The 15,036-nt window shown below is 41.5% G+C and overlaps 1 protein-coding gene across 1 annotated transcript in view; it reads right to left on the bottom strand.

Annotated features, from left to right (window-relative positions):
* The window catches only part of Spag17 (sperm associated antigen 17), a 234,078-nt gene that overhangs the window by 74,414 nt on the left and 144,628 nt on the right, over positions 1–15,036 (bottom strand). Inside the window, exons 25-28 of the mRNA XM_026784085.1 lie at positions 12,142–12,317; positions 11,056–11,185; positions 8,704–8,882; positions 6,499–6,658 (exon numbers count right to left, since the gene is read on the bottom strand). Coding sequence (XP_026639886.1) covers positions 6,499–6,658; positions 8,704–8,882; positions 11,056–11,185; positions 12,142–12,317 — 645 coding nt within the window. The remainder of the gene's footprint in view (positions 1–6,498; positions 6,659–8,703; positions 8,883–11,055; positions 11,186–12,141; positions 12,318–15,036) is intronic.

Here is a 15,036-nt window from a genome sequence, read left to right as displayed (position 1 = left end):
TACTAAACCTGGATGGAGGTGGGCGGTCCTTGGACTTCCCACAGGTCAGGGAACCCTGATTGCTCTTCGAGCTGATGAGGGAGGGGGACTTGATTTCCTTGGCTTCTCATGAGCAGAAATGACTTTGTACAGTTGAATCGCTACATCAACAACCATCAGAAGCGTGCTCCCATTTCCACCCTCCTCCTCAGCTTCCAGGGGCAGCGGGACACGTGCAGAACCATAGATATTCTCACGGGACTCTGTAATCAAGGTCTCAATTATCTATCCTGGTAGAGTTTCACTTTTCTAAGAAAACTCATCCGTCACACTTTCTGGCATCATCGGGCCTGAGTGATGAGATAAACAAAGACTTAGAAATGCGTGACAAGCAGAGAGTAAAGGATTGTTAATTCTGGGAAGAGTCTCTAGACCCCAAACACAAAAAGCTCACGCATGGGGGGACAAATTTTAGCTCACTGCACAGGAACTCAATGAATGGGAGGAACGAAAGGATTGGCATATGGTAAGTTCAGCTTTCTATTGCCCCAGGATTTATTTGTTAATATTTCTAGAACGTCATCGTCGGGGAGGATCACGGTGCCAGCTGCAGAACATGCATAAGATTCCCCCCACCCCCACCGCATAAGAGAGAGTGAATATTTGGTGCCGTGTTTTCTTCCCTCTCTTCCCCTGCCTTGCGCTCTCATTGTCTTGTCAACAGCAGTGGAAATGTCATGCCAACATGAGAATACAAGAAAGAGAATGGAGTGGGGGAGGGGGGTGATGACAGCCTGGCATGTGTGGATACCCTTAAGCAATTTATTAGTCAGGGGATAAACTTTGGTTGAGAGGAGAGACTGGAGAGGGAGGCACGGGTCCAGTAACGTACATCTTTATGGCATGTTACAAACCCTGGAATTTCCCACAGAAAACATTTCAGAGGGATCGTGACATTGTCAAAAGATAAGTTGGGTGTTTTTCGGCAGGAATATGGAAAGTTAGTCATAAAGAAAGTATGAGCAATAGTCAGAAAATCTTAGAGAGGTAGAGATTACAGACGGCAACAGATGTAAATAAATGCACTAGTCAGAAAATCTTAGAGAGGTAGAGATTACAGACTGCAACAGATATAAATAGATGCACTATTGGTGCCAACTGAGAGGGGGAATCCAGGTGTGAAAGGGTGAGGATGGATACGGGAGATGGAAGAGCACAAAGAAAGGATCATGTGCAGAGTCTCAAGTCTCAAGTAACCATCGTCTTCCTTGACTGAGCGCCCAAATAGATAAGGTGAAGGAGCCTGGGCAGTGAACAGACTCACGGCAGAGGTGTAGCTGGTGCTCCATCTCCAGAAACATCGCCAGCTAGACACTAGGAATTCCACGGAAAATAACCCAAACTACCAGAAAATATGTATTAGCTGGAAGTGTCTCTGAACTGATAACTGGATGATAGAGTCAGCACAAGCTAAGGACCGAGTAAAGGCAGGGATCAAAGGAAGTAAATCTTGGCCCTGTGGGTCCTGCTCAAACCTGGGGTAGCACAGGGCTAAGAATGAACGTCAGAGCTCATTCAAGCAGGTGCATGAAAGTTTAATATGGAAGACTCCCAGAAGCTGGAGACTGCAAAGAGCTGTCCTCAGAGAAAGTGCGAATTATTTGCAGAATAAATGCATGCTTTCTTCTACTATCCCCCAGCATGGCCAGACAAATTTTTAGTGTTCAGATATGGAGCTGAGCAGAGAAGGCAAAAAGGGTTTGAGCTATATCCTCATGAGCAGTGCTTCTGGGGATCTCTGTGTGAAAACGACCACTACTTAGGGGACATTCTCACAGCTCTCAGAATAACAATTTAATATTGAGGCTAAAATAGAAGCCCTGGTATTTTCTTTCCTGAAACAAAATTTTTCTTTAAGGAATGCATCTTTATTTATATCAGTCCAAAGAATTTAGAGTCAAAGTAAAAAGAAATAAAAATGATCATGCAATAGCCAAAAAGCACTGGAGTTTAAGCACTTCAGAAGAGAGTCAGAGGAAGCAAGTGAATAGACACAGATTCTGAAATGGAGACTCTAGATAAATGGGGCCAGAAAGTATGAATAAAGAGAAGACACAGGTTACCTTCAACCCATGATAAGCCACACCAAGCCCCTGAAATAACCTATATTGTGTTGGACAACCTTGACCTCGAACTCTAATGGAAATTTCTCATGCCTGGTACGGGGGTTTTCGTTAGATAGTATTGTCATCCCAAGTGGCATAACTTCACTAAAATATAGATTACATAATTTGGGGTAAATATAAAGTGATGTGATTTCTTGAGTCTTTCTCAGTCATTCATGATGTTTTTGTCCACTCTCCATTCTCTCTCCTCTGTATTGACCTCCTCTCCCACTAACCAACTAGATCACTCCTCCCTGTTTTTCTTATTTCCATCTTTATTTTGCCTATTCTCTCTCCCGTTCTTTTACTCTTCTGGTTTCTGTCACTCCAGGATAAATACTCCTATCTGAAGATTTGGAGTTAGGAACTCTAGAAAGGGGAGGACACATAGTGCTTGTTTTTCTGTATCTGGGTTATTCCACTCAATATTTTCCAGTTCCATCTGTTTACCTGTACATTTCATGTAGGTAAGTCACTATTGCCTAGAGCTCTGCATACTTTAGGTATAGGACATGGACGACTTGAGTTGGATATAATCCAAAAACCTCCTTCCTGCACTCTAGCTCTTGTATTACCAGAAAGCATTACAGAAGCTGCCAAGGGAGGGAAGCAGGCAATTGTCCTGTCTAGATGTAATGTCTATGAACTATAACGATGACCAACATTGTGGGAAACATCTAAAGGTGCAATAGTGACATTCATCTCTTGGTGGTAACCAACAGCTGTGGGACTGGACTTAAATCCCATTCAAGAGGAGGAAAATCATGCCTGGTACTAGAAACCTACCCAATCACCAGGGACTAGTGAGGTCGTGGGTCTATTACCATCACTTTGCTAATTATAGTTCCTAATAACATTCTAAAACTTAACCGTTATACCCACAGATAAGTATAGCTTAGCTGTGAGTAATTAAATAATCTTCTCTTTAATTCTCTTCTGTAATGGCCAAGAGATCATTACAGAAAAACACAAGAGGTCATAACACAGCAATCAACAGATGGTGGAGAGTCCAGTCCCAATGGATACATCTGCAATGTAAGTCATGCACTCAAGGCTCAGAAAACAGTGTGGAAGAGAGTGTAAAAAGACTGAGAAACAGAAGACCAAAAGGTCTGTTATTGGATTTGTCTCCTACAAAGGACAGGTAAGCTCATGATACCTCAGCCATATGCCTACCTGAATGAGAACTGAACAATGATAATAGCAACAGAAAGGCTAGCCAGGAAGGAGGAAACATAATGGGGCCCTACCCCTGAATGAGGAACTACAGGCAACTAATGACTGTTGTGAGGGGGTGGGGAAGGAATGGTCTTCTCCAGGGCTGAGCACTCTAACTGGCTGTCCAATCATATACATACATAAGCCACACTAGATGGACTCAGCAGGTTGTATGTATAAACTTATACTTTCCCATGTATGTGTATCAACAATAATCAAAGAAATAGGTGTCATCAATTTAAGAGAGGTATGGGGGAAGAAGGGGTTGAAAGGGAGAAAGGGGAGGGGACGCGATATAATTATATTTTAATTTTAAAAATTTAATAAAAACAGAGAAGGCAGATTGGAAACAAAATAATGGAAAATATAGTGGAAAAATGTAACAACTGAAATTTAAACAAATTAATGTGAGGGTCTTTTGTTTTGGTTTTGGTTTTTCAAGGCAGGCTTTCTCTGTGTAGCCCTGTCTGTCCTGGAACTCACTCTGAAGACCACGTTGGTCTTGAAGCCTCTGCCTCCCAAGTGCTGGGATTAAAGGTGTGTTCTTGGTAAATTTTTACCTATTTATGTATTATTTTAGGTGTGAGTGCTCTGTCTTCATGCATGCCTGCAGGCCAGAAGATCACATTATAGATGGTTGTAAGCAACCATATGGTTGCTGGGAATTGAACTCAGACTCTCTGGAAGAGCAGCCAGTGCTCTTAACCACTGAGCTATTTCTCTAGCCCCCCTAATGTGAGTTTTTGATAGATGATATAATATACTTTAGAAGAGACCTCAAAGATAGACTTGAGCCAATTATTTTGACTGAATTTGAGAGTCCCAATCCTCATTGCCCCAGAAGTAATGAAAAAGAGGCCAAAGACCTTTAAAATGTTTTACGAGAAATATACAAAAAGAGGAGAAAGAAATGAATGGAAATAATATTGATAACATAATTACTGAGATATTTTCAGCATCAGCGAGAGACACTTATCTACAGATTCAAACGGCCTGATGCATTCCCGCTTTTATGGATAAACGGAAACCCACACACAGTCAAATTATTATAAAACATGGAGAATGATCAGAGGACAGATGATCTTTAAAGCATAGGAATTAGACTAAGAGCCATCTTTTAAATGAGTGTGGGGGAGGTCAATGTACATCAGTCTAGAGTTCCACCCTTAGGGAAACTGTCGTTTGAGAACTAGGACAGCAGTATGAGATTTTCAGGAAATGTCAGTTATAGGATAATGAACTAAAATCTCTAAAAGCTAAACCTTTCAAATTTAGCTTTGACAACATTCACCTATATGTTACACAGAAGAGACACATTTAAAGAGATGCCACAGAAAGAGGAACTTGAGAGTATAAACATCATCTTGGTGACGTTTCATTGAACAACGGATAATGCAGGCACAGTCTAAGCAAAGGGGCATTAGGGAAGGGGAGCCTCAAAATTCAAATAGAAAGTAACCCTGTCCAACAGTGACAAGCTAAATTCACCACAAAGAGAATGATTCTAAAGTTTTATTTAAAATTATCGATATTTCAAACTGAAGGAAAATCTGACAGAGCCATTAAAGAGACAAATTCCCTGACAAATAATGCAATAGTACAAGGAGCACAGCACTGAGGAGGTGCTGCCCTCTTTTCAGTCAATGTAAACATTGCTGAATAAATTGGAGGGGGAGATTAAAAAACATGCCAGGACAGAAGATAAGGGCTGGGAGTTTATGTGTAAGCAAGGCTTGTAGTCTGTTCTGTGCAGACTGTGAGGTAACGACACCTCATATTTCTACACGGCTAAAAGGAATTTAAAAATATTTCATGATCTACGGAAATGATATCGAATTCAAATTTTAGTGTTCATGAATAGTTTTTATTGGGACACAACAGATTTAAGGCTTATTGAATTATGGATTATCAGAAAGAGCTTTCATGCTCCAGCGGAACTGCTGAGTAATTGTGAGAGAGAACACATGGCCTGCCAAGTCTCTAAGATTTACCAGCTTGTCCTTTGCAGGAAAGGCTGCAAAACTCAGGTATCTGGAAAACACAACTAACAAGTTTTATATAATAACTATAAAGAGAACAAATAACTACATGTTGTATGCTGTTTTCCTAGATTTGAATTGTTGATCATAGTAAGGTTATAAATTATATTTCAGTGACTGAGAATCAGTGATTAAAATAAGCTGGGGACACTCTAGAGATCTGAAAATAAATGTAAAGAGATTTAAATAATTCAAAAAATTTTCAAAGAAGTTGTTACAATGGCCAAGATAGATTATGTTAAAACTAAAAATTAATAATTCTTGTGGCAGTTTCTATGGCTAAACTCAACAAACACAATTAAATATTCAACCTTACAATTAATCAAATAGTAACAAGATTCACAAATTATCAATCTGAATGACACTTAATAATAATATTTGGCATTGTCATAGGGGTGAAGAAGCCTCTGTTTGCATAGTGTGCTAGTACAAAGGGTATAAACAGAAATCCCCAGGGTAGCAATCTTTGATTTCAATTATTGCAGACACTACTGACTACTATCTTTCACCGGCTACATCCTAAACCCTCACAAGTCAGCCAAAAACCAAGGCACAGAATGCTGGTTCTTTATTTTGGCAGCCCTGGATCCCAGCCAGGTGTAGCCCACTGCATGCATCGGAAGGAGGATTAGGACCAGAATCAGAAGTCTTCCAAAAACACACGCTCTTAATTCGCCTTTCCCCCCTTTCTGCTATGAAAGTTGTTACATGAAATCCTCATGGGTGCATCTGAGGGGCTCTGCTTCAACTTGAAGGAAAGGTCAACAGCATCCCAGGGATGCTGACTCAGAAGCTTAGTATTATCCTATTAGCAAGCCCCTAAAAACACCACCTCAGAGAGTAGAGCTAATGTGTAAGAGGGGAAATGACATGGAAGACTGTCACAAATTGGCAAATGCACATTATTCATCACACAGAAGCCAACACGGTTCATGAACTACTGAACAGTCTTGTGTTGGCAATGAAAATTCATATACACATATATGTGTAGAATAGATACGGATATATTAAAAAGGTGAGCAGTATCATAATATTGAACACGTGTTAAGCATTTGAAAACTACTAAGTTCAGCAAGTCAAGAAACTTCGATGGTCACCTTTCTTGGTAATGACAATCTCAGATGGTGCTGTTTCCGATTTGGGCTGAGAAGCCGAGTCCACCAAATCTCCGTTATGGGGGCTTGCAGATGTGTCAGGAGATGTATACACTGGACCTGAATCGGGACTGCTGCACACAGCACCGTCTGCAAAGAGAATCTGAAGGGGCAACAAGGGCTCAGAATTCTGAGAACCCAGGAGGGGGTGGTCCACAAGGAATACTGTGTCCAACATTTTTGAGCTCAAAATAATCTAAAGGAGAAAGGCTGATGGAAGACCTCCATGCTTGACACCAGAAGGTGCTTTCGGAGGCGAGATTTGGACCTGTAGACAACTAAGAATATGATTTCATATTTTTCACCCACCACTGTCTTGTTTCCTACTTTTGGTTGGATTCATATATTTTTTTCTATTCTTTACCCTTAGTCTATATAATTGGAAAATCATATAGATGATATGTTCAAACAACTACATTTTAAAATTAATTATATTTTTAATGCCTGATTTCTACCAAGGATGTCTGCTCTCTCTAGGTATCACAGATACTCTTATGAGTACCCATACTGACAGCTTCCCTTGAGTTTGACAAGGAAGTCATCTGCCCCTGTGACTCTGTCTAATGCTTTCTGGTCTTTTCAGGAACTTTACAGTCTGTCTGTGCAGTCCTAAGCAGCAAGATGATACTTAACTTAGCATCAACCGAGATTGCCACTTGGTAGCTGGGATGAATATGAAGTATACATTTAAGTACTAGAAGTATTTCATGGGCCATATTCTATACTATTTTTCTCTTCTCATTATTTTCTTCTGGAAATCCTAGGACATATATTATCTTTCCACACTTCTCAACTTGTGTCTCTCTCTCTCTTGCAAGCCACCCTCCCTACCACTTAGAGCCGTTCACAGTTACTTTTAATTTTTCAGAACTCTTGATTTTTCCCACAGCAGTTTTATACTTGTTTTACAATTGCATTTTATTTATTCACTCCCGTGTGTGTGTGTGTGTGTGTGTGTGTGTGTGTGTGTGTGTATGCATGTGCGCGTGTGTGTGTACATCATGACAGATACATGAAGATCAGGTGTCAACTTTCCTGAGTCGGTTCCTTCCTCCCAACCCACTAGTCCTGGAGATTTAACTCAGGCTGCCAGACCTGGTACCTGTACCTACTGAACTATCTCACTGCCACTAGAGCAGTTAAAGTTTTTAAAGTAGAATGTTAACTTCTTGAGTCTCTGTCTTTTTTATTTTTACTCATTTAAAATTTATGCTCAAGTAGTTACTGTCAGGTGACTTAAAATACTGCATCTGTCATTTTCTTTCTTGGGATTCCTTTTTTGTTGTTGTTTTTGTTTGTTTGTTTGTTTGTTTTGCATTTTGCTTTTTGAGAAGGGTTTCTCTGTGTAGCCCTGGCTGTCCTGAAACTCATTTTTGTAGACCAGGCTGGCCTTGGACTCACAGAGATCCATCTGCCTCTGCCTCCCACGTTCTGGAATTAAAAGCATGCACCCCCCCCCCTAGATTGGGCTTTCCTAGATACCTGGTCTTGTTTCTCATTCATGGCACTTGATGGTGTAATGCCTATTTCTAGAATCCCTTCTCTATGACCATTTTTGAAGGCCAAAGTATGTGGTGTCTGGGTTTTGGGCCTTCTGATTTTAAGTCTCTACAAAGTAAGTATACCTGCAGAACAGCCCTGATTTTCAGAGCTCAGAGGTTAAATTGTCTATTTGAAGTCCCCCTTTAAATTTTGAAGTGTTTTTCTCATACATATTTTAAATGTTGTCTTTATTTCTCCATCACTCTGAACCTATCTGCCTAGCATTTTCTAGAAATTCTCTAAATATTTCATATACTAGTGACATATGCTGTTGTTTTCTAATAATTTTGGAAATTTAGTATTTAGGAGCATTTTCCCCCTAGTATTTTAAGGTGCATTGAGAGGGAAGGGAGGTAAACCTATTGAGTCTGCAACCGTAGCTGCATACACCATATGTATTGTAGTAATGTATTACACATACCTTATGTATTATTTGCATTCTGATATTCATAGACAGCACTCCCGCTAACTGTGCTATTTGTCACTTGCCATTTTAGAGTACCCTTGAGTCTTATTTATGCCTTGGATATGCTGCAGCATTACTCCTTACTCACAGTCCCATTGTTTTCTACTTTCTGTGGGAAAGGTCATTTAAGGGCTATAAACCTGTGTGGATCCATCCAGCATATACTTGACGACGGTGCCCTGGCTGGTGATAACTCTCGATGCCTCCTGCTCCATGGGCGGCAACACCGCTTTATAGAATTCATAGTGCTTCATTCTCTGGGGGTAGCTCTGACGGATCATGAGGTCCCAGCTAGGCTCTTCGTCTACCACAGCATGATCTTAAAAGGCAAAAGAGAATAAAGCTTTCGGTGGGGTGAGTCGGGGCTGGGGTTTCATCTTCCTTCTTCTTTTTATTCTAATATTTGTGTTTGAGGAGTAGGGATGCTTCCTTCTGGCTCATTGCTGGCCTCCTCCAAACCAACGGGGTGAGTAAGACCATTTCAGTAACACAGTAAGTAATAGACCTTTCTAGCATATGTACATTATCTAGAATCCAGAGTATGTCAGGGTGAGGATGTGGACTTAGTGATTCCGTATTTTCTGGTGGACAATGCAGACAATGTTCTGGTATCCTCTGGATGCTCAGAGTCACAGGCCTAAGCGACCTCATTCAAACCTTTTCCAACTTTCTCATCATCCTTCAGAATTAACACAGTCCTCCATTTCTAACCACATCTAGACCCCTCTCAGTGTTCTGCTGCTCCCTGGTAATCAAGAAGAAAAGCACTTGGTAAACACCTTCCAAAAAAACCCAAAGTACTATGGGGTAGCTTTTCAACTTGATGCAATACCATTTGTTAATTTTTGTAATTTCTGGAGATACAGCCAAAGCAACAAAGAATAGACTTAAGAGACAATCTGTAGGATGGGAGAAAATCTTTGTAGTGATTTATCTAATGGAGGCTCAAATTCCAGATATATAGAAATAACCAAAAGAGCAAATAATCCAACCAAATAGGTAAGTGAACTGAATAGATCCTTTCCAAGTGAAGAAACACAAGACCCATAAACACATGGAAAAAAGTCTTGAACATGCTCGGCCGCCAGGAAAATGCAAACAAGAAACTACACTCAGCTTCCATCTTACCCTGACCAGATGGTTATCATCAAGAAAATGAAAACTGACACCACTGGATACAGGAGGAAAAAGAATCCTTATCCACTGCTGAATGGATCAAATCCAATACCAGATGTAGCTCTCAGGTTAACTAATAAAGTCTTCCTGGTACCTATTTATTCATCCAAATAAGTAAGATGCCATGTTTAGAACCAACAGAAGTAAAAAACTATGTAAAATTATGGAATCGAGAGAGGGTTTCTCTATTTGTTTAAGGTGCACTCATTTTCATTTTCTCCCTACGTACCCTCTGTTGTTTAGGTCAATGAACAAAGTATTGTACCTGTGACCCTCTGCAGAGGCAGGAAGACAGGACCGCATCAAAACCATAAAGAAAACTACATTTGCCATCACTAGACCAAGGATGACTTCCCATCTCTGCCTCCTAGGAGTCAGGTGACTTTGGGCACATTCCTGCACCTCCAGAAGTCTCAACCACTACATTATTTATTTATTTATTTATTAAAGATTTCCGTCTCTTCCCCGCCACCGCCCCCCATTTCCCTCCCCCTCCCCCAATCAAGTCTCCCTCCTTCCTCAGCCCGAAGAGCAATCAGGGTTCCCTGCCCTGTGGGAAGTCCAAGGAACCCCCACCTCCATCCAGGTCTAGTAAGTTGATCATCAAAACTGCCTAGGCTCTTACAAAGCCAGTACGTGCAGTAGGATCAGAAACCCATTGCCATTGTTCTTGAGTTCTCAGTAGTCCTCATTGTCTGCTATGTTCAGAGAGTCTGGTTTTATCCCAGGCTTTTTCAGACCCAGGCCAGCTGGCCTTGGTGAGTTCCCGATAGAACATCCCCATTGTTTCAGTGTGTGGGTGCACCCCTTGCGGTCCTGAGTTCCTTGCTCGTGCTCTCTCTCCTTCTGCTCCTGATTTGGACCTTGAGAATTATGTCCTCAGCCACTACATTTTATAGAGGGAGTTATCAGTACCTATCTCAGAAGATTTGTGTTTTTCAATCCCAGAGGACCTAGATCACAATGAGGACCCTAAGAGAGACATGTGTGGATCTAATCTACATGGGAAGTAGAAAATGACAAGATATCCTGAGTAAATTGGGAGCATGGAGACCATGGAAGAGGGTTGAAGGGGTGGGGAGAGGAAGTGAGGGGAGCAAAGAAAAATGTATAGTTCAATAAAATCAATAAAAAATTGTGTTTTTACATACATCTTAAGTGGCTGAAAAATGATCATTACTGTTGAGCTCGTATTGGAAATTACCCATTGTTCATTATCAACAAGTGTAACTTGTAACAGTAACAATTTTCAATGGTAGGATTTTCTGTGTGAGTTTCTGAGCCTTGCCTCCCTGCTCGCCCCAGTTAACACTCACCTGCAGATTCTTGCCCAATGAAGGTCAGCAGGAGTCCATTGGGGCAAGATACGTTTAGGTTTTGAAAGGTGGGAACATAAGGAGTTTCCTGTACAACAATCTCTGGCTCTACTTCTTCCTGTACATAATTCTGTACACGAATAAGAGCTTGTCATTTTCTAAATGAGACACTGTTATTTTGCTCAAGCAAGGATTTCTCAAACAATACAACTGTGGGTAAGGAAGGAGGCCCTGAAACAGATTCTAAAAAAGATGCAAGAATCTTCATTGTCATCAAGCTTTTACTCTGACTGGCACATAACAAGATGTGACAAAGAATAGCATCAAATGTAACATTTTCCCTGAGAAGGTGGCATTAAAGTTAGCAGAGATCACTGTGAAAACATTTATTGACCAAATGTACTGAACTGGGATTTGAATGGTGCTCCTATTTGGATGTGTAGGATATGGGCAACACTATGGTGTGAGTGTTGGCATCCTCCTAAACTCAGATGATGGAACTTGATGCTCAAAATGATGGCATTAAATAGGCCTTTGAGGAACTGATTAAATCCCAAGACTTGGCTTTCAGGATTGGGATTCAGGTCTTTATTAAAAAGGCATTGAATGGAAAGGGTTAACTTTTTCTGTAAAGTGATGGAACACAGAAGGTTCCATCTACAGAAACTTGCTCTCATGAGACATAGAGTTGGCTAACACCTGCTTTTGGACTCCCTAGTCTCAATTTGATCGATTAATTTCTGTTGTTTGTGAGTTACTTGGTTTAAAATATTTCATGATAGTAGTTGAAAGAGATTAATGTAGTATAGGGGAAAACCAGCAACCCTGTTGATGTATGTGTGTGGTGTGTGTGTGTGTGTGTGTGTGTGTGTGTGTGAGAGAGAGAGAGAGAGAGAGAGAGAGAGAGAGAGAGAGAGAGAGAGAGAATAATTAGAGGAGACCAGATATTTGATAGAGAGGTTGAAAAGAGGCAAGGAAGGACTTGGAGGAAGGAAAGAGAGTGTTAGGAGACAGCGCAATTTCATTTTAGTTGTAAAAAGTAACTCTGCGGTAGAAAGATTAGAATTTGTAGCCATGCCTATCTACCTTCTTCTCTTCTTCTTTTGGGTGTTCCTCTTCTTTAAGGGACTCTTTGGGTTTTTCTTTGCCCTTTATTTTCGCTTTCCCTTTGCCTTGAGGGACAGTCACTATAGTGGGGACCACAGTTGCAGTCAGAGCTGAAGGGATATTCATCATTGTGTCCAGGTTGGAATCCGTAACCTCTAGAAACAGGAAAAGGGGAAAATGAAAAAATTAACTATTCATATTTCATATGCATGCTAAATGACACATTTCAAGGTTTTGTTCAAGTTGGCATTAACCTTTGCTATGTGAAATGCGTTTTACTGTTTGAATGCATTTCCGAGAAAATAGTTGTTTTGGAAATCAGATTGTAGTTAGGAAATTTGAAACTCTTAACGCTTTAGTGTGGCTGATAGTCAAGTCATTATCTCACGTGGCCTCGCTTTCCAGTCTGTTGCCCACGCCACTAAAGTACTCTTTATTTAGTTCTGAAATAAGTTGATAAGACATCCTGGAAGTCCTAGATTCACGAGTGAGACCAGCACCGAGACAACAGAACCCATGGACACATCAAACATGAGCTAACACAAACGAGGGCATCCAACAAAGACGGATTATTTTGTCTAAGGCGAGTGAAGTAGTTTCCCTGGGTTTTAGAGGTTTGGGAGTTCTAAAGGGCTGATGAGAGGTGACACTGTGGGGGGGGGATTCTGGGGGGTCCAGAAGACCCCTTTACTTGTCATCTGTTCTCCTGCAGGATCCAGCATGCCTCTTCTTTGACCTCTCCTTACCATTCTGGTCAATCCAATCCCACACCACCAACTCATCCACCTATTTCAGTGCAGTGGATGCTTCCAGGTCCCAGGTTCTCCGGGTTCTCAAGTCTGGCCACTGTAATAATTACAGAGTTTTAAGCAAATGCCCAGGTCTTCCTCTGACCTACTGGGTCAGGTTCACGGGGGAGGAGGCCCAGATAGGTAAGTGTGTAAAATACTACTTGACTGTCATATGCAGTCTGAGCTGTGCATATATTACATGTGATCTATCTTATTCACTTTGAGGGCTCTAAGTGTCATATACGTGCTGACTCTACAATGACCATAGTAGGCATGTCTTTTCTTCTCAGCTCCGGATCCATATTTCTGCCTTTAGACACCTCTTGCTGTGGTTCTAGAGACATTTTAAACTTTTAAGAAACAAGGTTATGATATTCATGGCAATCTGCAGAAAAGGAGCTGAGGTCAGGAGGTACGATGGTCAGTCATCATAATCTAAACCCGCCCAGAGTTTTAAAGCTAGATGGTGTAGAGATTACCTATTGGTTTTGCAACATTTAAAAAATATCTACTGTAGTTAGATACCTTCAAAATTTGTAGAAATCCACAAATTTCTTAATTAGCTATAGGCATGAAAGACCCCCTGCCCAGCTTGTTAAACAACTTAGCACCGGTAACACCATTTTGCAAGGCTTGTACTGAATATTCAGGGTTTTAACAAAGGGCAGTTTAGAAGCTGCCAAAACGAGATAGAGACACCTGTGGCTGGGCTGGGGGAGGAACGGTGAATACCGAGAAAGACACCCTGTCTGCCCTAGACAAGAGCCAAGGCAGCCCATATCTGAATTCTCGGGAACCAGGGACCTTGTCCCAACTTGAACTCGGCCATATTCAAACTGACCAATGAAAACCCTGTAACTATGCATCTCGCTTCTGTAACCGCGCTTCTGCTCCCTTTACCCTATAAAAATCCGCTACCCCAGCCTGACAGGGCGCCAGTCCTCTGAGAGACTTGGACGCCCCAGGTACCTGTGTATCTGAATAAACCTCTTGCTGTTTGCGTCCGCACAAGTGGTTTCGCTGTTCCTTGGGAAGGGTCTCCCCAGACTGAAAGACACTCTCTGAGGGTCTTTCAGGCAAAGTGACATATTATTCTATGATTTGAAAGGACATAGCTTCCAGTTAGAAAATTGTTTCTTGAAAGTGGATCTGAGCAGTCCTCCAAAGCGTTTAATGAATGGCTCCTTTTAGATTAACTTTTGAAGTACACTGGGCCTGAACTATAGTGAGATTTTATTTATGTTTTAGTAAATAAAGCTTGCCTGAAGATCCCAAGGTAAAACTAAGCCACTAGAGGTCAGGCAGTGGTGCCACACACTTTTAATCCCAGAATTTGGGGGGTAGAGGCAGATAGATCTCTGTGAGTTCAAGGCCACCTTGGGCTATACAAGATCAAAGCAGAAACAGACCCAAGTGGTGGTGGCTCACACTTTTAAGCCCAGCCCTAAAGGGCAATATGAGGCAGGAGGATGCAGAGGCTCAAGGCTCAGTCTGCAGTCGCCTAGCCTTGGAAGAGGGAAGACTTTTCTGGTGTGGCTTTTCTAATCTATAGCTTGAACCCCAATATCTGTCTCTGGCTTTTTATTATTCATGCTATGCAGAAGTTCTACTGTCACAGGACTCAGAAATATTCTCCTGTAGAAACCCAAAGGGACTTCCCAGAAGACCATGTTTTCCTTGCACCAAACTAACAGAATTACTTTCACGGACTAGCTAGTAAGGATGATCAGAATATACACATGTCTGTAGAAGTGACTATGTGAAAGATCACTCAAGCAATAAAAAGGAATTTGAAAGTGAAAGCACTGCTATTTGATGTTGAGGAAAAATTATATTTGTACATCCATGTGTGAATGCCCACCCCCCCCAACTCCATACATTACATCTCTCCACATTGCAGGGAAATCTATGTGAAGCATTAAATCAGAAGAACAGGTGTGTTTGCTGACAGGGGTACAAGCTGAGGATGTCAGGGACCATCATCCTGAGACAAGCTGAGGATGTCAGGGACCTCCATCCTGGGACAAGCTGAGGATGTCAGGGACCTCCATCCTGGGACAAGCTGAGGATGTCAGGGACCTCC

The sequence above is a fragment of the Microtus ochrogaster genome, chromosome 21, assembly GCF_000317375.1.
Source record: "Microtus ochrogaster isolate Prairie Vole_2 chromosome 21, MicOch1.0, whole genome shotgun sequence".
Taxonomy (NCBI): Eukaryota; Metazoa; Chordata; class Mammalia; order Rodentia; family Cricetidae; genus Microtus; species Microtus ochrogaster.
Note: the sequence above shows the minus strand (reverse complement) of the source record. Positions and strands in the feature narration are given on the sequence as shown.